The following is a 26,336-nucleotide window of genomic DNA, read 5'->3' as shown; positions in this document are numbered from 1 at the left end:
TTTTTTTTTTTACATTTTTTTTTAAATGCAACAAACTCTGGAAAATATGGGAATTCCAAAGCACTGGTAAGTTCCGTGTGTAGAAGCGGTTTGGCGGTACTATACACGCGCTTGGGGATATTTTGTGCGGCTGGAGACGTGTCTGCAGAGGAAGTCATTGTTTTATCAGGGTTAAATCCAGGAAGGCTGCCGAGCCAAGGAAGTGTCTCTTTAACAGGACGGTGAGCAGCAGGAGAGAGTGAGTGAAGGAGTGCACGGAGAGGAGAGGTAGACCGCGCTCGTCCAGCATCTGGAAGAGATCATGGGGACTCCGGCATCCATAAGGCTGAGCGTGGAGGGTTGGCTTGGGGAAGTTACCCCCATCAGCCCTCCCACCCCGCCTCTGGACTGAGGAAAGCTGCTATTATCATTCCAGTAATGTGAGCTCAAGCCCCCATCTGACAAGTAACTATGAAATATCACGCAAACGGCATTAGGTAAACAAACAACCCCTGCATCTCTCGCTGCTGAGACGTCTGCCCTCTGCAGGACAACAAACACATTACCATAAGTACCTACGGTTTGACCCTTGTGCGGTGAAGTCACAGGCGGAGCGCAGCACGCTGGTGCTGTCGGGGAATTCTGAGTGCTAACAGGTGCAGCGTGACGCGTTTCTTCTCACGATGAGGGATGTTTCCGTGCCTGAGGTGTAAATTTATAATGTACATATTTAGCCAGTGCATCACTCCGCTGCTAAATACTTGCCGTGTGCATCTGCATGTACGTTTGCATGAGACTCTGTGGCCCCGAGGAGCACCAAACCACAGAACACAAACAACGGACTCTGGTGCCAAAGCAGGCGAGGAGGCTGCACAGCAGCGAAGCACAAACAGCCTGATGTCACTCGGCGAGGCCTCCGGGCCAACCGTGATGTCAGGAAGACCGGCGCTGCTGTGACTCAGCCGCCGTACGACACTTCCCACACACACGGCAGGAGGCGTCCCGCCACGCAGTTGGCCATCGCGTTCCCGCCACACAAGTTTACTGGCGCAGCTGCACTAACGTTATCATTGCGTACAAGTTTTTGTCCATACGAAATGCAGAGACACCTGCTGCTGCTGAATACTCGTGATGAAATGATTAATGCGGAGAACATCTGTGAAGTGAAAACCTTTTGGTTTTTTTCCTCTGTGACAGTAAACAGAGTATCTTTGGGGGTTGTGGACAAAACAGGATATTCACGGTTTTGGGAAACACTGCTCAATACTTTTCATCATTTCCTGACAAGTTACAGACGGAACAACTCATCGATTAATCCAGAAAATAATCCACAGATTAATCAATGAAATTAATTGTTAGTTGCGGCACCAGAGGGCACTGAATAAAATTCACTAACTTCCAAATACAGACGGAGCAGGATGGAGGGATTAAGACCAGGACCAGGACTGACAACCAGCGACCTGTCATGTGACTCACAAACTGCTAGCTTGACTCGTTGACTTGTAGCTTAACAGAAAATAAGACCGATGAGGTTGTTTGAAAGGAAACTACAGATTCTGCTGATATGTGTTAATCTGTTCATGTCAAGTTAATGATTTTACTGATCTGAACTAGTGACGTTAACAGGTCGCCTGTAGATTAGCAGTAGGACGAAGATAGTTTTTTGTCAAGATGCAGGATTTTTTTTTAAAAACAAACTGTTTTACGATTAAATTCTTGACTGCATTTTGTTAATATCTTGTGTTGTGAAGTACTTTGTGACAGTTGGTTTGGAAGGTACAACCTCAGTACATCCGTTATTATTATTATGAATTATTCCTTATATAATTTTAAGTTGCAGTTGTGGCAGTAGTGACATTTTTGTGGGGGTTTTTTTGTAGTCACTTTTTCCCTTTGTTTTGTTAATATCCTCTGTTACGAAGTACTGTGTTGTGACCGTGGAAGGTATTACATATATCATTATTATTACTTTGTGTAATTTTAAATTGCAGTTGTGACCATTACATTTTTGCTTTTAGTGAATATTTTTGTGTTTTTGGGTCCTTTTTTCTCTTTTGTTAAAATACTTTATGACTGTCACTACCTATATACATGTTATTGTTACTTTTATTCCATAATTTAATCTTGCACTTGTGATAACAGTTATTTGTGTGTGAGCAAAGTGCTACAAGAAATTTGTACATTTCCAACAAGAAATTTGTTCAACTTGAACTCTTTTTTTGTAATATATCCCGGCTCTGGACCGGGTCCGTATATTTCCAGAGTTCTCCTAAACTAAATGCCATGAAAATGTGTTCGCTTATTTTGAGTAATTGTGCTATGAACATTAAGTGCTCGGTGGAGGTAATTACTTATTAAAATCCCATCAAATATCTTTAAATGGCCGCGCAGTGAGCCAGTAGACGACTTTACGGCTTTATTAGCGGGAGAAGAGTTGGCTTTATTTTTTCTGTGGTCGACGCTCTAATGCACTCTGCTGAAGTTAATCAAGGAGCTGTTTATTGAGACTGTGCGTGTCACCGAGCGCCGGGGGAGGTGATTTATGAGACGGGAACAGGCGGTGGGCACATGCAGCCGCGCCGCCAAGGTGGAATTCCTCCGCAGACAAATGTCAACCTTTGGAAACCAGAGAAAATTAATCATCATTCTACCAGGTCCTCTTTTCTTTAATAAGAAAAGCAAAAAAAAAAAGTCTAGATAAGGATCTAAATTTACTTCAAGACTTTGAGCCGTTACATGCAAAAGTCTACAAACAGTTGACTGTTTATTTGTCAATGCTGCTGATGTTTGCTCGGGGAATAAATCTAAAGTCTAGTAAGTCATAGAGGAAAATTCAAGACATGAACACACACACACACAAAAAAATACATAATCAAAATTCAAAGCTGCCTTCCACATTACGGTTAAGTTTTAAATCCGAGGTTTTTCCAAAGCCGAGGCACGAACCCTTTAAACTGCAGAGAGTGAATGAATAGAAAAATTATACCACGACTCAAAACCAATAAATACAACTCACCAAATTAAAAGGCCGTATAACGAGGATAAACTGAGTAGATGTGAGTGTGTGTGAATGTGAGGCATCAATCATTGTAAAGCGCTTTGAGCAGCACCTTCAGATGGAAAAGAGCTGTATTACCTTATGACAGACACCACAGCAGGGCTAAGTGGCCAAGCGGTTAGTGCGCTTGGCATCAGTGAGGAAGGTTCCTGATTCAATCCCCCTGTGCTCGTGTACGTGCATGCCTTTAAATATTATCATAAATATATATGGATGCAGATTCCTGAACTGTCCAGCAGGTGGCAGCACAGTACACGGTGTGTTCCTTTATATGGAGACTCCAGAACAAGGTTCGAAACAAGAGCCCTTCAATGTGGTCAGAAAGTTTCTGACCAGTGTTTTGAGAACTTTGCAGCATATGAAACGTTTTGCTCTGATCACCGTTCACGTGTTCTACTTATCCTTTAACTCACGACTGATCTGGTGCATCAGAATTCACCACATTTTAAATCAGTTTGTCATATGAACTTTTAAGTTGGACACATAGTTTGACTTGCTGGCTGGATTCACCCACTCACTCACCCACATTGTTGCTGTTCAAATCCTTCTTTGTTACCAACGCGGGGATCACGCAGCACATAAATGTGCCAAAATTAACCAGTGGCCATTTTTCATCTGTAGTCTCCACCTCATGTGCGTGTTTTTTTGACGGTGGGAGGAAACCGGAGTACCCGCAGGAAACTCAACGCAGACACGAAGAGAAACATGCAAACTCCAGACAGAAAGGAAACAATTACTGGTGGAACTGAACCTGCCACCTTTTTCCTGTGAGACAGCTAACCCCAGAGTAAATTGTGCTGTCTGTGCTCGCCATACGCGAGAGCGCTGTGCAACCACGCGGGCAGACATCTCTATCAATCTGCATGAAGTGATCTGGACTAATGATCTGCCTGGACCTGAAGGGGAGACACACACGTGGCGTGGACACGCACGTGGTCACGGTGTTGGACAGGGCAGAGGCCTGCTGGATGGGGAGTGAGAATGCCTTTGGAAAGTTCAGCAGTAAAGGAAACAAACAGTGAAAGAGAAAATGGAGGGGAGACGTGACCTCCTGGTGCCCTGGCATTTCTCTGGATGATGGATGAGCTCAGGGATCCTGGCGTGGAGCGAGGTGGGGATTTGGACTCTTTAATATCCAACAAAACGTTGTTTGTAGAACCAAAATCACGTCTCTCACATTTCAACCTTCCGAAAAAAGAAAGCCTCTGACTACAACATGAAAACAAATGGGGGCCGCGGTGTCTGGAAGAACATAGCGAGCAGAGACGATGAAAAGAGCTCAGGCATGACGAGAAGAAGAAAACAAATACATACAAGTGTGTTTGTGTTGTTTACTTGGAATAAATAATTACTCATGATTCAGCGGCAGGAGACAAACACACGTGGTTTGTTCTTCAGCTTCACTGACCACCCACCTTCATCACGGGGGGGGGGGGTAGACTGACAACACGTGTTGTCTGTTACAACAAGGACACGCTGACATCACAACCTGTTAGAGGTCATTACTTAAATGCAGAAGGTAAGACGATAATCACCAATATGATCAAGCTGTTGGCAAAATGAAGCAAATTTCTACATCGCGTTTCCCTCCGATGTAGACGCCCAAAGTGCTTCATTGATAAACTTGAATCAACAGAAAAACCAGGAAACGTGACCTCAGAGCTGAAACCTGTTCAGGTTGATGTAGTGCTGCAGGAGGAAGCTGCAGGTCCTACAAAACGATGTTTTAGTGGAATTACCATATCGAGCACAGTCATCAGTGGGACAAATAGGTGGACGACCAATATGTAGACCTGGGTTCGATTCCTGATCATGCTACCTGCCTGTGCTCTTGGACATTGCATTGTCTCTGTCCACCCAGCTATAAACGGTACTGGCCTCAGTTCAGTAAGTAAGCTATGACAGACTGCGCCGCGTCCAGGAGGAGCTGTAGACCCTCAGAATCTGGGGATACACACCAGCACCAACCAGCCTCAGGGTCCGTACAGGACCTAGTCCATCTACACTTACTCTGACATTACAAGTGGGAGGCAAGAAAACATCTACAGTCAGGGCAACGTTATAAAAGTGCAGCGTCTGTTACATCATCTACAGTCCATCACATCTCCGTTTCTGTGGTACCAGAAAGATTGTGAATGAGCATGCACATGTGCAAAAGTCGGCAAACTGGCTGTGTTACAATCTGAATTCTCACCGCTAGATGTTGCTGAAAACTGCATAACCCACCTCAAAATGAATACAAATGTTTTCCATAACAAGAATATTAGGCCTCACTGCCGTCTTTTCTGGATGATGACTTTTACATTCCAAAAATAATCATGATGAACATGCGATGGACACCGTATCGGGCGTTATTTGATACAGTTTGAACAACAGAAAACATCAGATGGACACAGACTACTGACACTCACAGCTGGAAACGCTGCAATAAAAACATGAGCCAATTTGACTATTTTTTTTATTTAGCACTTTAGGATTTTTGTGCATCGTTGGTGTCCTTTTATTACTGGAGTTTCTTTTATTTTGTGTGTTAATTCCTGGGAAAACCCTATATAAACAGTTATTACTATTATTATTATTAACAACAATATTAACAAATGCATGATTTTTTTTTTTGGAACATAAAACGCGTAAGAGTATAAGCCGCAGAACCGTTATTTACACTCCCGAAAACACGGCACTTATTGGACTCTGTTGTGCTTCATCCTTTAACTCATCTTTCTTCCACTATAGGACCAGTAAAAATGTCACCGTTCTTAACGCTGAAGCCTGATGTTATACAATGTCCTATGGTTGTTGTTTATAACAAATCTTTTTGACATGAAGCGTCTTTTTTCTCGCTGTAAATCTGCTCTGAATGACAGCTCTGAGGACCCCATTGAACACACTACAAAGGCTCAGAAAGTATCTGCCAAAGCCTCAGTTTGGGCTCCTCACACCAGTCAAAGCGATATCTGGAAACACTTTTTATCCCAAAACAACAAAAACACGTAGCATCTCAGATTGTGGGGCCGACGTAGCTCCATCAACCACACAGCCTGAGAAAAAGACCCAGATCACGGCATGACGCTGGCGGAGTCGAGTCCAAGTGTGGTCGAACAGCAGGTTGCGTGAGGTCAGATAACACAGATCATCTGCGCGCGGGGAAGAAGCTCTGTGGTTAAAGGTGGGCGGAGCAGGAGGAAAAGTTCAGAAGCGTTCCGTGTCAGTTCTGATTAGATGTTGTTATAATTTCATTTGTGCGAGTAATCCGTGTCTGGTCTCGCACACAAGCTCTGACTCACGCACCATGTTGCTGTTTACTGGACCAATTTGAAACAAGGCAAAAGATCAGATTTGTCCATTTCCCTCGCAGCCTGCATATTTAACATCAGAGAAGAAGAAGAGGTCCACATTTCTGCTGGAGGACGGCGTTCCACCGTATGATGGCGTACTGATTACTGTGACGTTATTCCTGTTTAGGAATAATAATAATTAAAGGAAGATCCAGGTGCTGAAGATTAGTTGTCCTCCCACCAACAATCTCATTTTAAAATGAGGAAAAAGACCAGAAGAATGCTAAAGCATCGTCTCAGTCTGCCTGGCTGGATACGGGTACCGGCTTTGGCCGGGACTGTAACCTGTGGTAAACACACTGTTCAGCCCTATCAAGAGCATGCCAAAGCAGCAGGTGGCGATATAACCCCGCATGCTACATTCACATGTTGACTGTAAGCAGCAGAACAGGACAGTGAAGGGTGGATTATTTAAGTGCAGAGTCCCCAATCTTAATCTAGTAATCTGTCTGATACTACAGACAGAAATGATTCTGTAACCACATAAAAGTCTTAGGACCCATTCACACTCTGATGTGAAGCAACTGACGCTGCCCGATGTAGCAGACTCTCAATTATCTCTGAAACGCTGGAGAAGGCTCGCTCCAGAGGTCCAAATTTCCTGTTTTCAACGCAGGTCGATGTAGTTCAGCACAGCGCAACGTTTGGCAGCGATCCACTGGCTTCCTGCAAGACAAAGTTCAACTTTCGCCGTCGCTGGGCCAGTGCATTGGTAGCGCACTCTGGATTCTGAATGTTGAAGATTTTGAGCATGTTGAAAATTTCTCTGGGACCACGACAAACATCAACGTTGCTCAACTGATGTTGATTTAGCACCTCAGCGCCGATCAACGTTAATCAACTTTTCACTCTCCATCCGCAAACGCTTGGCCAATCAGAGTGTGAATGTGTCTAAACTTTTTAAGCTGCCATCAGGACCAGTGCTTCCTCTTTCAATACAACGAAAACCTTGTTGGATCTATTAACGAAGAATTATTATCGTCCATGTCGTTCACGATGAAAAATGGCCACACTTCAAGCCGTGGCCTACTGCGCTGCTGCAGACGCTAGTGACTCTGCCTTGATGACTACCAACGGCAGGTTTTCTATTGTCAAGATGTGAATGCAGCATTATGTATATGCATGTTGGCCAATCAGCAGCCTGGAGAAGAAGAAAGAGGAGAAAGGAAAAAAAGAGAAAGCAGTTTTCTCTTTCAAGAACAACACTGAAACTGCAGTTTAGCAAACGTGTCTTCTTGCCTGGATTTACGTTCTCTGTTCCAGGTCGGATTTAATATTTCTGAGTTCAAGTTAAATTTCTGTCTTTTTTTTTTCTTTTTTTTTTAACAGCTGTGCCTCGGCAGAGGTATGCGCTCTAATGGCGAACCTCTGCACACACCCTGCCAAAGTAGAATTTAATGTTTGTCACTCACAGTTTCAGTCTCAGCGCAGCATTCCAGAGGCAGCGACGACACTGCAGGCGTGAGAATTGGAAACGCAACAGTTGTCTTTTCTTGTGCAACCGGGCTGGCCTGTACATGCATGCCGGCGTGCGTTAGTGTACTCTGACTACACAACGGAGAGGCGGGAGGGTTAGTCGAGCCAACAGAGGGCCAGAAATCAGGAAGTCAGCGGGGCAGAGGGACAAAGACATGGAGATTAGAAACCAGTGTCCCCTGCTGTCCTCCCAACAACTGATCCATTTATTCACTAACTATAACGTCCTTTCAGCCACAAACACAAGCAGCATGAACCCGCCGACACACTCGCTCACTCGCACTCAGTCCGTTAAAGGATTTGCGTGCGGTAGCCCCCCCCCCAAGAGTCCAGACTTTCACAATCACAGCTGGTAAATCATCAACTCATGCGACACACCATCCCTTCTCTAGGGTACAGGTGCAGCCAACCAATCAGGAGAGCTGCCCTGAAACCCACGAGTCAAAGTGGCGTCATGTGAAAATGATTACAAAGGGGAAAAAAGAAACCCTCCTCCTGATCCCGGCTGTACTCTGACCTCACGTGGATTACCTGTGCAATACCGCCGTCACACCTGACAACGAAAATCCTTTCCTGGAGTCAAAGTGGATCTGAAGACAATGCGGACAAATTAAAGCCCGATTCCGAGGACTTAAAGAGGGAAAAAAAAGGTAAGAGTCACTTCTGCTGTTACACTGAATGACGTTTTACCCCTGTGCGTCACCCCGAGGGCAGGAAGAACAGATGAGAGGTTTTGTGTGCATGACCACCGACAAACACTTTTCCACATGCAGACATGTTGGAAATAGTGGGAAAACTGATGGTGGAATAGAGGAGAAACACTTAATATCACATTTCTTTTGTCTGCTCCCACTTTGTTTGGTGTTGCTAAGGTGGATCCAGTATGGACACACACTATGACTCCAGGTCTAATTTTGGAGCTGTGGGCCATAATTATAAAAAAAAAAAAAAAAAAAAAAAAAAAAGGTTAAAACATTTTAGCTTCTCTGTAAAGAGTGAAGAATATGTAAAATTGCCACTTTCTGGAAAAACAACTTTTTCACAATATTCTAATTTTTGGAGCTGAACTTGTATATGGAGAATGTGCCCCAGGGGGCCTTGAACCAGTCACCTTCTGTCTGAAATCAAATAATCACCACTTCACCGGTGTTGTCGTAACAACGAAAATTACATGACCAAATCATAAAATGTGAAAATATTACACAAACACAAGAGCCTGACAAAACCTGACTTTTGTTTCCTTCAATGTCATATAAAAAAACCCTATTTTAATTGTATAATTTCCTTAACATTGTGCAATTCCAGAACTGAAGCTACAAATCTCATTTTCTGCTCATAATATAAAATGTTGAATTATACGAGTATACACAGGTGAACCCCGTTAACTCGTGCATGCGCAAGTTGTGATTTGACTTTACTCACAGTCTATTTGTGGACCCTGAAAATTTAGACTACTGTATAATATACTGTATATTTTTTTTGGTAGACTTCATTAACTTGTGGTTTCAGATACCACGCGGTCTGACTTTGTAGACCCCAACTTATGCGAGCACGCACAAACATACGGTGCATCCAGTGCCTCACTTTTCCACATTTTGTCATTTTACAACCTTATTCCAAAATGGATGATTTTCATTTTTCCTTCAAAATGCTACTCACAACACCCCATAATGACAAGGAAAAAAAAATTATATATATATATATATATATATATATATATATATATGCAAATTTATTAAAAATAAAAAAACTAAGAAATCACATGTACGAGTACATAATGATTCACACCCTTTGTTCAATACTTTGTTGAAGCACTTAGGCAGCAATTACAGCCTCAAGTCTTCTTGAATATGACGCCACAAGCTTGGTGCACCTATGTTTTGGCAGTTTGGTCCATTCCTCTTTGCAGCACCTCTCAAGCTCCATCAGGTTGGATGTGGAGTGTCGGTGCACAGCCTTTTTCAGATCTCTCCAGAGATGCTCAATCAGATTCAGGTCTGGGATCTGGCTGAACCACTCAAGGACATTCTTGAGTTGTCCTGAAGCCACTCCTTTGATATCTTAAAATGTCACCCCAGTCTGAGGTCAAGAGCGCTCTGGAGCAGGTTTTCATCCAGAATGTCTCTGTAGATTGCTGCATTCATCTTTCACTCAATCCTGACTAGTCTCCCAGTTCCTGCTGCTGAAAAACATCCCCACAGCATGATGCTGCCACCACCATGCTTCACTGTAGGGATGGTGCCTGGTTTCCTCCAAACATGACACCAAAGAGTTCAATCTTTGTCTCATCAGACCAGAGAATTTTGTTTCTCCTGGTCTGAGAGTCCTTCAGGTGACTTTTGGTAAACTCCAGGCAGGCTGCCATGTGCCTTTTTCTAAGGAGTGGTTTCTGTCTGGCCACTTTACCATACAGGCCTGATTGGTGGATTGCTGCAGAGATGGTTGTTCTTCTGGAAGGTTCTCCTCTCTCCATAGAGGAATCCTGGAGCTCTGACAGAGTGACCACCAGGTTCTTGGTTACTTCCCTGACTAAGGGCCTTCTCCCCTGATCGCTCAGTTTAGACGGGCGGCCAGCTCTAGGAAGAGTCCTGGTGATATGAACTTCCATTTACAAATAATGGAGTCCACTGTGCTCATTGGGACCTTCAAAGCAGCAGAAATGTTTGTGTGCCCTTTCCCAGATTGTGCTTTGAGACAATCCTGTCTGAGGTCTACAGAGAATTCCTTTGACTTCATGCTTTGTTTGTGTTCTGACTGTCAACTGTGGGACCTTATATGTAGACAGGTGTGTGTCTTTACAAATCATGTCCAATCAACTGAATTTACCCCAGGTGGACTCCAGTTAAACTGTAGAAACATCTCAAGGATGATCAGTGGAAACAGGAGGCACTTGAGCTCAATTTTGAGCTTCATGGCAACAATTGTGAATCAGTTTTATGTATGTGTGATTTCTTAGGCTTTTTTAAAACTTTTAATAAATCTTCAAAAAAAATCTATTACACCGACCGCCCCCCCCAAAATGTTTGCACATTGTCATTGTGGGGTATTGTATGTAGAATTTTGAGGAAAAAAAATGAATTTCATCCATTTTGGAATAAGGCTGTGACATAAAATGTGGAAAAGGTGAAGCGCTGTGAATACTTTCTGCACGCACTATAGATTAGAGCTGGGTATCAATTCAAATTTCAAGAATTGATTCGATTCCGTTTCTTAAGAATCAGAATCGATTATTTCAATACGATCCGATCTCGATTTGGGTTAGTGTTGTTAAAACTGTTTTTTAAGCCGTTACATGATTGTCTAGTTATACAACACATTATTACTATGCCTGCAGCACTCGCTGCGCGGCACGCAGCAACAGGACAATGCGGCTATTAGAAAAGTTATTCTGCAGCGGGGGAAGTTCTCCTAAGTTCTCCTGCAGCAGGAGAACTTTTCTAATAGCCGCATTGTCCTGACTGCAGCAGGAGAACACGGCTCCCACAGTCCACACTACAGAATCTTTGTGCGCTGTTCCACGGAAATGGCGCGTTATGAGGAACGGGGGGGGGGGGGGGGGGGGGGGGGGGTGGGACGACTGTGTGAATTAAACAGCGGATGATTCTCTTTTCTTGCCTGCAACAACAGTCCCAGCAGTCATGATTAACATCTTTAAATGGCTAATACGCACCCTCTGGAAACAGTGCAACGGCCCAACTGCAGAGTAATTTTTACAGACATGCTGTTATAACGCTGGCGAGAAGTGTAATATATATATATTTATTATTTTTGGGGAAAAAAAAAATCAATCTTTGCATGTATGAATTGATCTGTGGGAATTAAAATGAGAATCGATCAACCAACCCAGCACTACTGTAGATATATATCAACTCCAGTCAACTCTGTCAGATCTGCAATGCATACACAGAAATATTGAGAATTGAAATTCCGTTACTCTTATACACACACACACACAGACACACACACACACACACACACACACACACACACACACACGATTTACTTTCATCACTTCAACCAAATTTTGGATTTTTATAAGTGAAAGAATTAATGACAAATATTAGCTATTTAGTAGATTTTCATTATTATGTAAAACTTTTGCACATTACAATGAAAACGGTAATAATTTTAACAATGCAATTCATTCAGAAGAAACTATTTAAATTATAATGAGGCTCTCTAATCAACTTGCAATTGTTTTACTTTAACACACTGCAGTGCTGGGAACAGGTGGCGCTACAGTTGTTGATACATTAGAATTCTTAATCACTTAAAATCTAATGTCGAATAGGTCTCTTCTCAGGGGTGCTAATGAAGACACATAACGAAGACACTGAAGTGGATCTAGCCAACGACGTGCCAGTGCGTTTCTTTACTGTAATAATTATCAAACTCTCAAATCAGCATGAAATAAATCAGATCAAATGATTCATTTGGATGCTGGAAACATGCTCCCATCAAAGTCTGACTCAAAAGATAAGTCATCCAGGTGGGGTGGGAGGGTCTCCAGCCTGTGTCTGCTCTTCTTTTTTGAATTTTATCCAAAAACTTAGCGCATGTTGCAGATGAGACGAGGTTGTCATGTTTCTAACTCCAGGCTGTGCAGCCAGATCTCCTCTGGAACAGCCGACAAGTCCCGTCATGTCGAGGAAGAGCCTGTCAGGCTGCGCAGGTATCACACACAGACCAGTTACCCGACAGACGTGCGCGGGACTCCAACACCTCGTCTGTGCTCATTCCTACAGGTAAGTGCCGACAAAACAGTCTCGATCTGTTCTGCTTTCAGATTTGCTGCTGCCTCAGCGTTGCCTCCATGATTATCTAAAGCGCGCCGTTAAGGGCGGTTATCTGCACGGTGTTTGAGCGGCAAACACGGTGCAGAAACATAGCTGGAACCTGAAGTCTCCTCCTTGGCCAAACTGACATGTTTGGAAAGGAATGCGGTTGTGTCCACACTCTCCAGTCTCCCGCTGCTACTAACGCACCAATAAAACCTTAACAGGCCAACAAAACCTGTTTGCTGCAGTGGCTTACAAATTTACAGTGAGTGTTTCAAGTCACGAACACCGAGCCGTTTGGGAGACCGTAAAACCCGCTGACAGCAAGCAGTTCATACCATCCACACATCAGCGTTCGTGACTCAGGCTGCGTCAGAGGAAGAATGAGAACGTGAACTTCATTTGGGTTATTGGAAGGGGTGAAAGTGTTATTGTGTTACCTCATACTGAATAAAACATTCAATTACAGTGCTGAAGGTGGAGGTAAAATCTAGAAAGAAAGAAAAAAAACCCCCAGCAAGTTATAGGAGAAAAGTAGAACTTAATTTGAAATAAAACATAAATTGGGACGGAAAGGATCATCCAGACCGGTATTATCAATAAGCTCAAAACCCAGAGTCTGTCAGTGACCTTGGCAAAAGTCATTTTCTTCTGTGATGGCAGCATTAATGCAGAAATGTGCATTTATTTTTTTAGGGCAACATATGGTGCCTGCAAGTCGACATCTTTGCCAGGGGCGTCCATGCATTTTAACAAGACAATGCAAAACCACATTCTGCACATATTACAAAGGCATGACTGCAGAAGAAGATGGTCCGAGTACTGGACTGGCCTGCAGTCCTGACCTGTCTCCAATAGAGAATGTGTGGAGAATTTTGAAATGAAAAGTGCAACTAGGATGAACCCATACTGTTGCACACCTTAAGACATGTTTGCAGGAAGACTGGGAGAAAATAAGACCTGAGACACTTCATCACTTGGTGTCCTCAACTTCAAAACACCTTAAAAGTGTTGTGAGAAGAAATAGAAACATTAAAAATTGGGAAATGCTTTAGAGTCCTAACTATTTGTGGAATGTGTTGCAGGCCTAAAATACAGGAATAAATGAATATTAAATGAAATGACATTGTAGAGGAAAAAAACAGCATGAAATATCTTCAATGAAACAAAAGCCAAAGGAATCGCAAGAATCACGCCAATATTTTTGTTTGTGGCTTTGGGACAGTTATAAAATGTAACAGCCAAAAATCCAGTGCTACTAATAAGACAGTAACTCCATGCACAGCGATGTTAGGCATTGTTAGAGTTGTTCAGAGTTAGACCTGAAGTTTACACACACAGGAATGATCACGCAAGAGACACTGAATTTCTTTATCCTGTACAGGAGAGGACAAACGAGAAGCTCCTTCAGAAAGAACTGTTGTCCGTCCTAAAGGTCCCGCCCATTTGCCTCTCCTTTTTATTGAATATCGTTATATACAGCATATAGGAATGACGATATCACAAAACAATGGAAAGACACAAAGTCTGGTCTTACATTGATATGAGCCCTGTCTCCTAAGCTTTCCATAACAATGTCAGGTTACAATGTTCTCCTTCAAGGCTGAACCATTAATCAAAATTACACATCTGCGATTAGCCAATCATGACCCCAGCCAACCAGTCTGACATTCTAGATAAACAATATGCACATTGAATGGTCAAAGATCATCTGCTCACTGTTTGACAGTCTTAATGCACTTGAAACATTCAACGTATATGATTGCTTTTGACAATAAGTAATTACTTAGAGGAATAATGGTACATGAACTTTCACACATGCATATACGTACATATGAAAAACAGAGAACAGGAATCAAACACATGATTACAGAGAGTACATCAAAGTGAAGACATTAATATTTGATAATACATATATTGACAATATAGAGAAAAACCCTGTCAGGCATGATGTTCCAATCACAAGCACAAACCTTCAACAGTATTGAGGTCTGTTAAAGTAAAGGTGAAGCTGGAAACGTGCAACCAAGTAAGGGCAGAAACCTCAACATAAAGTCTAGGCTGTGACGTCTCACATACAAGAGGAGGAGCTATGAGCTAATGGCAAACCATGTGGCGCAACAAATTAAAATTTCACTACAGGATGAGCCCAGGCCTGACACAGCTGGGGAGGAGGGCTCCTGGGTCACCTGACCTGTCCTGATCCTATTTGATGAGCCCCAATGGTGTCATAATGTCAGACAGACAAATCATCCATGTAACTGCATGTGACTCACAGCTGCCAGCTAATTTTTCTAACGTCAAATGAAGTCTGGCATGTTTTGTTATCCTTAATAGTGTAGAAGTTTTCACTTATCTGTTTCTATGGCATTTTGGTCACTTATCTAAAGGGACTTGAAAAACGTATGGTAGCTATCCCGGGGTGGTAGCTGTAGCCAGGTAGAGGTCAATGAAGGATTACACGGGGTCAAAATTTAAAGCTGCCTCAATTTTGGTACAAAGTGATACAAAGTATTGGTTGAGTGAATAAGGCTCTAAAATGGAACAGTTTGTACCATCTGTCTGCTTAGTTATAACATTCTGGAGTAACACAGAATCCAGTGTATGTCGACCTTGTTTGACCTTTCCGTTGGAGCCCAAACATTCAACACAGTCTAAAACTATGCCATTTATTAATCCTACTGCCTCAAACAATAATGTGGATCAACTTTTATACCAAAACTGGTGCAACTTTACATTTTGACCTACATACTAACTAAAATTGTCCTTTTGTGTAGTTTTTACCCCATAACATCCAGTCTTAGATAGTCCAAACTATACCTTTTTGGAATCTCTATGCTCAGACAAATAATGTGGTGTACATAGGATTGGAGCATATTTAAATTTCAAGCCATGCCACCCTGGGATGATCACCATACTTTTTTCACGTCCCTTTTAGACTAAAACACCATATCAAAAGATTTATCAGCCAGGGTGGTTGTGACCAAGCTATCTGGTCCACGGACTAGTACTGTTGTGAGGATGGTTTGTCCACCCACCACTCAATGCATCTGTCAAGCTTTAAAGAAGTCCAGCCATTCACAGATTTATAGGCCAAAGAAACCGTTGGAAAACAAATTTAATTTAAAATGACACACATAGAGACTGTCTTCGATGAGATGTCTCTTCAACATTGCGTTCAAGTCTGGGACAGTGCCTAAGGAGTGGCAAACTGGGGTGGTGGCCCCATATTTAAAAAAAAAGGGGACTAGAGGGTGTGCACGCCAATTACAGGGGCATCACACTACTCAGCCTCCCTGGTAAAATCTACTCCAGGGTGCTGGAAGGGAGGGTTTGGCTGATAGTTGAACCTCAGAACAACCGACCAGCTCTTCACTCTCACAGGATCCTGGAGGGGGCCCGGGAGTATGCCCATCCAGTCTACATGTGCTCCTTGGACTTGGAGAAGGCGTATGATCAGGTACCCCGGGAGATACTGTGGGAGGTGCTGCGGGAGTATGGAGTGAGGGGTCCCTTCTCAGGGCCATCCAGGGCCCTGTAATTGCAAAGCGAGAGCTGTGTTCGCGTTCTCGTCAGTAAGTCGGACTCCTGTCTGGTGGGGGTTGGCCTCCTCAAGGGCTGTGCCTTGTCACCAATCCTGTTTGTGAAATTCATGGAGAGGATATCAAGGTGCAGTCGGGGGGGGGGGGTCTTCAGTTTGGTGGGCTTGGGGTCTCATCACTGCTTTTTGCAGATGATGTGGTCCTGTTAGCTTCATCGGCCTGTGACCTCCAACACTCACCGGATGGGTTCACAACCGAGTACAAAGCAGCTGGGATAAGGATTAGCACCTCTAAATCTGAGGTCATGATTCTCAGCAGGAAACCGATGGATTGCCTACTCTGAGTAGGAAATGAGGTCTTGCCCCAAGTGAAGGAGTTCAACTACCTCGGGGTCTTGTTCACAAGTGAGGGGACAATGGAGCGTGAGATTGGCTGGAGAATTGGTGCAGCAGGGTCGGTGCTGCGTTCGCTCTACCGTACTGTTGTGACGAAAAGGGAGATAAGCCAAAAGGTGAAGGTCTCGATCTACTGGTCAATCTTCGTTCCTACTCTCACCTATGGTCATGAGGGTTGGGTCAGGACCGAAAGAACTAGATGGTGGGTACAAGCGGCTGAAGTGGGTTTCCTCGGGGGGGTGGCTGGTGTCTCCCTTAGAGATAAGGTGAGAAGCTCACCATCTGTGAGGAGCTCAGAGTAGAGCCACTGCTCCTTTGCACTGAAAGGAGCCAGCTGAGGTGGTTGGGGCATCTAGTAAGGATGCCCCCTGGGCGCCTCCCTAGGGAGGTGTTCCAGGCACGTCCAGCTGGGAGGAGACCCTGGGGAAGACCCAGGACTACGTGGAAAGATTATATCTCCACATTGGCCTTGGGAACCCCTTGTTATCCTCCAGTCAGAGGTGGTTAATGTGGGCCAGGAAAGGGAAGTTTGGGATCCTCTGCTAGAGCTGCTGCCCCCGCGACCCGATCCCGGATAAACAGTTGAAGACGTATGTACACTCAACAAAAATATAAATGCAACACTTTTGGTTTTGCTCCCATTTTGTATGAGATGAACTCAAAGATCTAAAACTTTTTCCACATACACAATATCACCATTTCCCTCAAATATTGTTCACAAACCAGTCTAAATCTGTGATAGTGAGCACTTCTCCTTTGCTGAGATAATCCATCCCACCTTACAGGTGTGCCATACCAAGATGCTGATTAGACACCATGATTAGTGCACAGGTGTGCCTTAGACTGTCCACAATAAAAGGCCACTCTGAAAGGTGCAGGTTTGTTTTATTGGGGCGGGGATACCAGTCAGTATCTGGTGTGACCACCATTTGCCTCATGCAGTGCAACACATCTCCTTCGCATAGAGTTGATCAGGTTGTCAATTGTGGTCTGTGGAATGTTGGTCCACTCCTCTTCAATGGCTGTGCGAAGTTGCTGGATATTGGCAGGAACTGGTACACGCTGTCGTATACGCCGGTCCAGAGCATCCCAAACATGCTCAATGGGTGACATGTCCGGTGAGTATGCCGGCCATGCAAGAACTGGGACATTTTCAGCTTCCAAGAATTGTGTACAGATCCTTGCAACATGGGGCCGTGCATTATCCTGCGGCAACATGAGGTGATGTTCTTGGATGTATGGCACAACAATGGGCCTCAGGATCTCGTCACGGTATCTCTGTGCATTCAAAATGCCATCAATAAAATGCACCTGTGTTCTTCGTCCATAACAGACGCCTGCCCATACCATAACCCCACCGCCACCATGGGCCACTCGATCCACAACATTGACATCAGAAAACCGCTCACCCACACGACGCCACACACGCTGTCTGCCATCTGCCCTGGACAGTGTGAACCGGGATTCATCCGTGAAGAGAACACCTCTCCAACGTGCCAAACGCCAGCAAATGTGAGCATCTGCCCACTCAAGTCGGTTACGACGACGAACTGGAGTCAGGTCGAGACCCCGATGAGGACGACGAGCATGCAGATGAGCTTCCCTGAGACGGTTTCTGACAGTTTGTGCAGAAATTCTTTGGTTATGCAAACCGATTGTTTCAGCAGCTGTCTGAGTGGCTGGTCTCAGACGATCTTGGAGGTGAACATGCTGGATGTGGAGGTCCTGGGCTGGTGTGGTTACACGTGGTCTGCGGTTGTGAGGCTGGTTGGATGTACTGCCAAATTCTCTGAAACGCCTTTGGAGACGGCTTATGGTAGAGAAATGAACATTCAATACATGAGCAACAGCTCTGGTTGACATTCCTGCTGTCAGCATGCCAATTGCACGCTCCCTCAAATCTTGCGACATCTGTGGCATTGTGCTGTGTGATAAAACTGCACCTTTCAGAGTGGCCTTTTATTGTGGGCAGTCTAAGGCATACCTGTGCACTAATCATAGTGTCTCATCAGCATCTTGATATGGCACACCTGTGAGGTGGGATGGATTATCTCAACAAAGGAGAAGTGCTCACTATCACAGATTTAGACTGGTTTGTGAACAATATTAGAGGGAAATGGTGATATTGTGTATGTGGAAAAAGTTTTAGATCTTTGAGTTCATCTCATACAAAATGGGAGCAAAACCAAAAGTGTTGAGTTTATATTTTTTGTTGAGTGTATGTACATATAAATACATAAAAGCTGACTCAAAGGTTTTTCTAATACAGTTGAACTTTAAATTTCAGTCGGTTTAGTCTCACACCACTAATGTTTACTGTAGATGCAGCTCCACATACACATGGACATCAGAACATGGGTGGCCTTGAACCGACAACCTTCTATTTGGGAGGGCTACGTGCTAACTGTGTTTTTCAGAAACAGAAACATGTGTTCCAAATTCAAACTGTGATGATTTCTAACAGAACAACTCCTGCTCTTCTAAAACAAAAGAGACACAATGCACCGGATAGCAGTTGTTCCCGGAAGTCTTAAGTTGGCTAACGGAGTCCTTAGGAAGACAACTCTCCAGAACATGTCTGAATTTATGAGAAGAGACTGTGATGTTAGAAGTAAATAATTAGAAAAACACTTCAAAGCACTGTTGGAATGATCCCGAGCTGCCAAATCTTACAGAATTTCATAAAAGCAAAATGAAGGCGGAGCAGGTGCAGCCTTGGAATAATGGCTGTCGATTAAAATCAAAGCTGACTGATGTGATCCAATTTCAACATCTGGTATTCAATTACAAACACGAGTACCACATGGCTTCATAAGATCAGGAGAGAAAAGCCTGGATGACTGAAAACCTATCAGAACAAAATTACATTCCCAAGGAATGTTCTATCAGGGCAGAAAGAATGGATCATTTGGAATCCCATTTTTAATGCCCATAGAGCTCCATGAAATAACCTGGATCAAAGGAGTCACCTGAAATTCCGTTTTGCAGAAGCGTCACACCGTTTACTGTTTTTGTTTTTTTTGTTTTTGCATGTTTTGTAAACTGTGAATTCCCTCTCCTGTTGTCTTTTAGGTGATGTTCCGGTTTGAAGATGAGCCACACGCTAAGGATTAACTGACGGTGATACGAAGACTTCCGTGGATACAGAAGAAACGTGCTGTAATCTGCTCCACCGCATCTGCAGAGATGTCGATGAGAACGTCGCTGCACAGAAAACACCAGTCAGCTCGTTGGCCAAGCAGAGATGCCAAGCACAGAGACATTCTTTCTGTCGACATGATTAGCCTTCCGCTGGCCGATTTCCGCCACATCACGCACATTGGCAATGACGCCAATACTGACAGCTTCGGAGACCTGTCCATCCTAAAAAAGGGCCACAGCCTGCTTCTGCAAAGCTTCCAGAGCGAGCAGAACGTCTTCCTGTCCTGCTCACCGCCGCCCAAGCCTCCTCGTCTCAAACTGGATGAGACTGAGCCTTCAAAGGGCCCCAATTGGACGGTGAGTCCCCAGCGCAGCACTTCATGTAGGACAACAAATTGCACCTCAATGCCACTGCTGGACAACAAAGGCGGCAAGAAAGATATGGAAAAGGAGGTTGCAGGTCATAGAGGGGATCCTGCTGGTAGTCTTCAGAGTCCTACAAATGGTACTCTAAGTTCAGGGATGAACGGAGAGTCTACAGTAACCCCTGACAAAATTGATGGACATCAGGACGAGGACACATGCTTTTCATTCAGCCTTGACCTGGGGCCTTCCATCCTGGACGATGTTCTCCAGGTGATGGACAAGCTCCACTATTAAACTACGAGAGACATCTGCAGAGAGCAGATTGGACCATGGAACCCCTCAGACGTCCTGTGGGGGGAAACCGCTCAGACCTCAAGGCCACAGTGACGGTTCTACAGTCAGATCAGAAAAACAGCCTGTCAGTGATCCTGAGAACCAAACAGGGACAGTCCAGTCCTGATGTTCCCAATCATTTAAAACAAAGCATCTCTAAAGGGTAACAACAGGAACCTGTATTTGGAAGAGTCAAAAAGTTTGGATCTAAATGACACAAAACACACAGGTGCAGTTAAGTTCACGTTGACTCAATATTACTTTTTTTTTTAAAAGCATTTTACACATTCCAGCCCTGAAATCAGTTTGGTGACGGTCACATCAGCCTTCCACAAATCACAACCAGGTTCTCACTCCTGATCCTGGTGGGTGAGATTTACCAAGAAACCGGACATTTTCAAAATAAACTACCTTGCTGTTCATTTCACGACCACAACGGATCGTACAAACGCCTTTTCAGTAAGTCATTTAGGATGTGGGTAGAGACAGCCCAGCAGCTTCCAATCAGGATCAGAGGTCATGTCGTGGTCACTGTCATCGTCACAGTATGTTTAATGGTGGTTTTGTGTGTCAATCATTAATTTATGGGAAAAATTAAAGGGGTTGTGACAGATGTCCATGTGGGTGTCATTGAGTTAGGCACATTTGAAATGTCTACAAACAAATGGTAAATGGACTGCATTTATATAGCGCTTTTCTATCTGCATCAGACGCTCAAAGCGCTTTACAAATAATGCCTCACATTCACCCCGATGTCAGGGTGCTGCCAGAAGTCTTTCACTGATTTTGACCTTTTGACCCCAAAAGCAATAGGCTTCTTTCCGTGACACATACAGAGTTTAGTGACGATGAGGTCATTAGGCAAGATGATATTGCACTCAAGGTAATTTACAATGTACACTCCCTCCCCAGTGACCTTTGACTTTTAGAGCCCCAAATCAACAGGGTTCTTGGGGCCAATATACTGGACACTAATACCAAGTTTGATAACCACGGGAATCACTACGCAGAATGCATGGACCAACTCTGATGACAATCATGTCAGTACAGCTGAAGTCATTTTGCTCACATGAAATATCGTGTGACAGCATAGTAACCAAAATACTGCTGAAATGCTGAACCTGAATGGGACATTAACAAGGAGAAAAAAAGTCAACATGATGCAGAGATGAAGTTTAATTAAGCTTCTGTTACAAAACACTAGTTTTAAATGCCTGTTACTTACATCTCTGCGATGGATGTTTTTGGAAAAGGGAAAAAAAAAAAAACCTTGCAATGCATGGACTTGAACTTTGGTGAAAAGGTAGTCTCAAGGTCACAATACTAATTATTAAAATTTTGACTATATCCAGATTTTCCAGGTGTAAAAAAAAAAAAAAAAAAAAATCATTCCTCCTGGGTCAAATGTTATTTAGAGTTTGGTGAAACAGCGCCCCCTTCACAGGCCCCTCAGCACTATTACAGCTGGACAACCAGAAGACTCTGGACCTTTAAGGTTCCATTCTGTTTCTTTGTTTGGCAGATTTTATGCATAAAGAAGAAAAACAAAAAGCACATAAAGCAGCACTCTTCATGTTCTGCACTATTCCAAACATAACGGTGCGCGGGCAGCACCTCCGGCTTCACGGATGTAAATCTACTCCACCTCAAACACTGGGAAGATTCTGTCTCAATGGGTTTTCTTTTTATTTTGTTTATGAGAGAGTCACAAATAAGATGCATGGCTTTATGCCGCGTGCAGAGAACGGCACGGTGTAACCGGCATGCACAGACGCTAAAACCCGAGCTGGACCCTCTTTACTGGCTGTTACAATCCCCCGGGCGTCTGTGCACAGAGCCGACGACGGCTGTTAAGACTTAAGAGTGTTGTGTTTAAGGAAAGCAAAGCTGCGGCTGCAGTCCAAGGTCCTCGAGCTGTGGTGTCTTGGCTCTCGGCGTGCTTGCCAATCCATTGTGTGCAGAGGGCAATTTTTCCTCCGCACGCATCCCAGAGGCCCCACTCAAAGGTAGACCAAGGTACCCCCCCCATCTCTCATTCCCAACAACGCAGCGAAAACAAACACTTAGCTCTGCTTCCAATAAAAGCCAGCCAGCGGTGGCAGGTTGGGCTGGAAACCAAGCTAAGCCACAGGTCCAAGACCTCAGAGAGAAGCGCCAAAGAAGCTTGTTTTCTTAGCTGCAAATCAGACGCCACCACTCACCAGAGCGGCGCACAAGAAGTGGAGAGTGGTAAAGGGTAAGGCGATACTTCCACATGCACGGGGGGGGGGCGTCGAGGGAGGACGACCAGAGACGTCCATTACTCCAGCTAAATGTCTGATGAGCGTTTAAACATTACCTTCTGAGCCAAAAAACCCAGACACGCGAGAAACACACACACACACACACAGTGAGATTTGTACTTGTACAGACAATCTAGGCTATTTCCCTGCAGCCTGGGGGGGGGGGTATCGTCTGCCAGGAAGTATCCCATGGAATTCCAAAGCCTCTTGCGGGTCACGAACCACAAGTGTCTGGCCTTCAGCAGTAGACGTCTATGTTTGACCGAACACAAGAACGATGTCAGTAGGCCGTATCTGCTATGGATTTTTTTTTTTTTTTTTTTAAATGGCAAGACATTGTGAAATACTTTTAAGAAAGTAAACGTCTTTCAAATTCCAGGAACTGTGGTATTGTGGACAGAATCGCTCACACTGACATTTTTTGAGTCCTTGTTTAAAATGGGTTATACACCATGATGGACTGACATTTCTTTTGTGTTTTAAAAGTTAGGAGCCTGCCCGCGGACACGGTAAGTCTCATCGGCCACGATCCTGAGTTCTACCGACAGGATCAAAAATTAGAATTTGTGAACAGGTACAGACAATATTACTTAAATGGATAAACAAACTTACCTTTCTCACCATTTTTGCTGTTTTTACACCATAATATTCAGTCATACAGATAGTTCAAACTATACCTTTTTGAAATCTGTATGATCACACAAACAATGTGTTGTACTTTTTAATATGATTGGAGCATTTTTAAATTTTGACTCCTGTGTAATTCTTCACTGATCCCCAGCTGCCACCCTGGATGGCCACCATACATTTGTCTGAGTCATGGTGCACTGAGGCTGGATTATAAGTAGTCCCCTTAAATGGTCCCAAAAACCTGCTCGGTTCCATGGACTAGATCAGGAATAAGACTTCTGATTTGCTCCCAGTATAAAATTTAAGAACAATTTCCACCAATATCAACAGAAACTCATTCAAAAACAGAAAACAACAGCAAAAGTTGCAGATTAGGAGCAATTTTACATGTTAGTAATTTGGTCTTTACCAAACATTACAGCTGCTGCTGCCTTTTTGCTCAGTGTCACCACTCAAAGGACAATATCTGCAATGACGACATTCTCACCACAAAAACATCTAAGTACTAATCATCTTCAAAAAGAACATTTCGACTCTTAAAAGTCTTCTGAAATGAGAATAACAGGTTGTATTTGATCAGGTATTCTCCATCATTTTGTTACAGAGTAATTGTCATGTCTGCGTTGGCAGGTGACAGTAGAACTACAAAAATAAAAAAAATAAAAATTCTGAGGCAGTGGTTTAATGCCCACCCTTGACCTTAAGGCTCATGGTTTTCCAGGCTTTGACCTCAATGATTCAATGGTTTGGTCATCTGAAACAGGTTGTATTTGATCAGGTATTCTCCATCATTTTGTTACAGAGTAATTGTCATGTCTGTGTTGGCAGGTGACAGTAGAACTACAAAAATAAAAAATAAAAAAATTCTGAGGCAGTGGTTTAATGCCCACCCTTGACCTTAAGGCTCATGGTTTTCCAGGCTTTGACCTCAATGATTCAATGGTTTGGTCATCTGAAGAAAATTTAAGGCATTTTCAATGCATATGGAATAATGTTTTTTTTTTTTTTGTAAATTCAATTTAGGTACCAAACAATCGGTACAACATACAATACTACTTTTACTGGAACGTTTTTTTTAGATTACTTTCATAATATAAACATTTTGGATGTCAAACTAAACTTTTAGGTCTCTTTTCTGCTATTAATCTTCATCTATGCATGGTGCTAATATATATATATATATATATATATATATATATATATATATATATATATATATATATATATATATTCATGCCTTGGCCTTCAGTGTGAAAGGCTTGGTGGGATCAAAGCCTTCACATGATCAAAGCCTGGTTCTTGAGCTGTGAGTTCATTATTTGGTTGTAATGGTTAACAAAATGTTTTAAGTTAATGATTATTTGTTTTCTAAATTGTTTCAAGCATCTCTGGACCTTCAGATGATAAAACATACTGTTATTTTTATTATAATTAATGTTGTATGATAATTTTATGCTAGATTCAAAATGCAGTGGAACTGTCAGTTTTGAGATTCACAACAAACTTCTGGTAAATCAGGGTTCAATAAAAAAATAATAAAATGACATCTGTGAGGAGAATTTTCACTCATCAAATTGTGATTTTTTTTCCGCTGGGTATAACTTTACACACACACAACCTCATGTACACGTTCAACACTACGGGCCTCAAGCCAATAACCTGTAATAAACATCATCTGCTCCTTTCTGGCCTGACAACTGCTAATGGTCAGTTATTTCCGGTCAGGCTCAGGTCAATGATGCCAACATACAGTACATTTGTTCCAGACTCAAACCCTTTTAGGTAAGTGTGCACTGCTCTTCAACACTGGAAAAACAATTCCAGAATAGCTGATGTGCTGCATCTGGTTTGTGTCGTGACAAGCCCACAAGGGCCCGTTGATGTAAGAAGCAGACACAGAAAAACCTCCACGACAAACGCACTGAAGCGCACAACGAAACATAAACCACTGCGTGGTGATTCTCGATGGCATCACTTATTCAGAGCTGTGAAAATGGCATCTGGCGTGATCCAGGTTCTACATGTTGCGGGTCATGAAATATGAATTATTAGTCAGACTGTGTGGAATTCCCACATGCAAAAAAAAAAAATTCACTGTGATGCATCAAGTATTTACCTCTGCAGCACAGCACCACATAGTTTCCATGACCACAAAACCTACAATTAATGTAAGACCACTGCTTATTATTTCACTTAAAGGGAACTCATGCTTTCTATCAGGAACCGCCACTCACCCACGAGCAATTCACCAGCTCCGTTCCAATTAAAGAACAAGCGACACGCTGCACAACTTCATGTCAGAATCTCTGTCTTTTTGACGTGAAGTTAAAATAGCTTTAAATAACGAGCTATACACAATATGACAGGGTGCATTTTAGAGCACGCGACCATTTCACAGCAACAAATAATATGAACAGCATCAGCAGGGGATTGGACAAATTTGGTGTCACCAGCTGCTGATTGGCGGAATACACCTGAGTCAGGTAAGTAAACATGTAGAACAGACTTCAGAACAGATCCCACTGTTCTAAATGACAAATTAAAACTAAACCCAGCTGAGATGCTCCTGTCCGCCTCCCTGGGTTCATCCAAGAACAGGCTCCACACCTGGATGGTACCAGTCCCTGACAGTCAGGAGAGGTCAGTACTCAGGATCTGACCGCGGCACTGAAAAAGCAACAGAAGGACCTGGAACCTCTAACCACCAGGATCGGACTGATCACCCGCTCAGGTAGGACTGCAGCTGCTCTGGGAGAGCGATACAGCAGCTCTGCCCCTCAAAGCATTGTGGGTAATCAAATCCAGTAGAGCACACTTGAACCAGAAAAGACACAAACAATAACGGACCAACTCACACAGCAAGCTTGCAATAACAAGAACGCGTACAATCGCACACAAGTGTTTGAATATTACAACATCATCCATCTAGGTTCTAAACCCGCTATAATGGGTTTCATAAAAAAAAAAAAAAAAAAGACTTCAGCTTCAGGAAATGATCTTCTTAAAAGGGAAGGTGTGAAC

At 43.4% G+C, this 26,336-nt stretch overlaps 2 protein-coding genes and 1 long non-coding RNA gene across 6 annotated transcripts in view; 2 read left to right on the top strand and 1 right to left on the bottom strand.

Moving 5' to 3' along the window:
- Positions 1-26,336, bottom strand: part of dnajc17 (DnaJ (Hsp40) homolog, subfamily C, member 17) — an 81,578-nt gene that overhangs the window by 4,506 nt on the left and 50,736 nt on the right. Inside the window, exon 11 of one of the 4 annotated variants that reach the window (XM_034195245.1) lies at positions 20,421-20,462. The exons of the other annotated variants lie outside the window; for them this stretch is intronic. Within the exon in view, the coding sequence (XP_034051136.1) occupies positions 20,436-20,462 (27 nt within the window). The 3' untranslated portion in view covers positions 20,421-20,435. Of the gene's footprint in view, positions 1-20,420; positions 20,463-26,336 lie in introns of those variants that run through there. 4 annotated transcript variants of the gene reach the window in all.
- On the top strand, positions 8,679-24,446 carry LOC117532025. Its single transcript, XR_004566766.1, has 3 exons — positions 8,679-8,689; positions 11,013-11,018; positions 23,859-24,446. It is a non-coding gene; the product is annotated as an uncharacterized LOC117532025 (long non-coding RNA).
- LOC117532024 (cdc42 effector protein 2) lies at positions 12,041-23,810 on the top strand. Its single transcript, XM_034195246.1, has 3 exons — positions 12,041-12,593; positions 19,636-20,378; positions 20,475-23,810. Exon 2 carries the CDS (start codon positions 19,750-19,752, stop codon positions 20,362-20,364), a length of 615 nt encoding a protein of 204 aa, XP_034051137.1. The 5' UTR covers positions 12,041-12,593; positions 19,636-19,749; the 3' UTR covers positions 20,365-20,378; positions 20,475-23,810.

This window comes from Thalassophryne amazonica, chromosome 19 (assembly GCF_902500255.1).
Source record: "Thalassophryne amazonica chromosome 19, fThaAma1.1, whole genome shotgun sequence".
Classification (NCBI taxonomy): Eukaryota; Metazoa; Chordata; class Actinopteri; order Batrachoidiformes; family Batrachoididae; genus Thalassophryne; species Thalassophryne amazonica.
The sequence above is the reverse complement of the archived record's forward strand: the minus strand, read 5'-3'. Positions and strand labels throughout refer to the sequence as shown.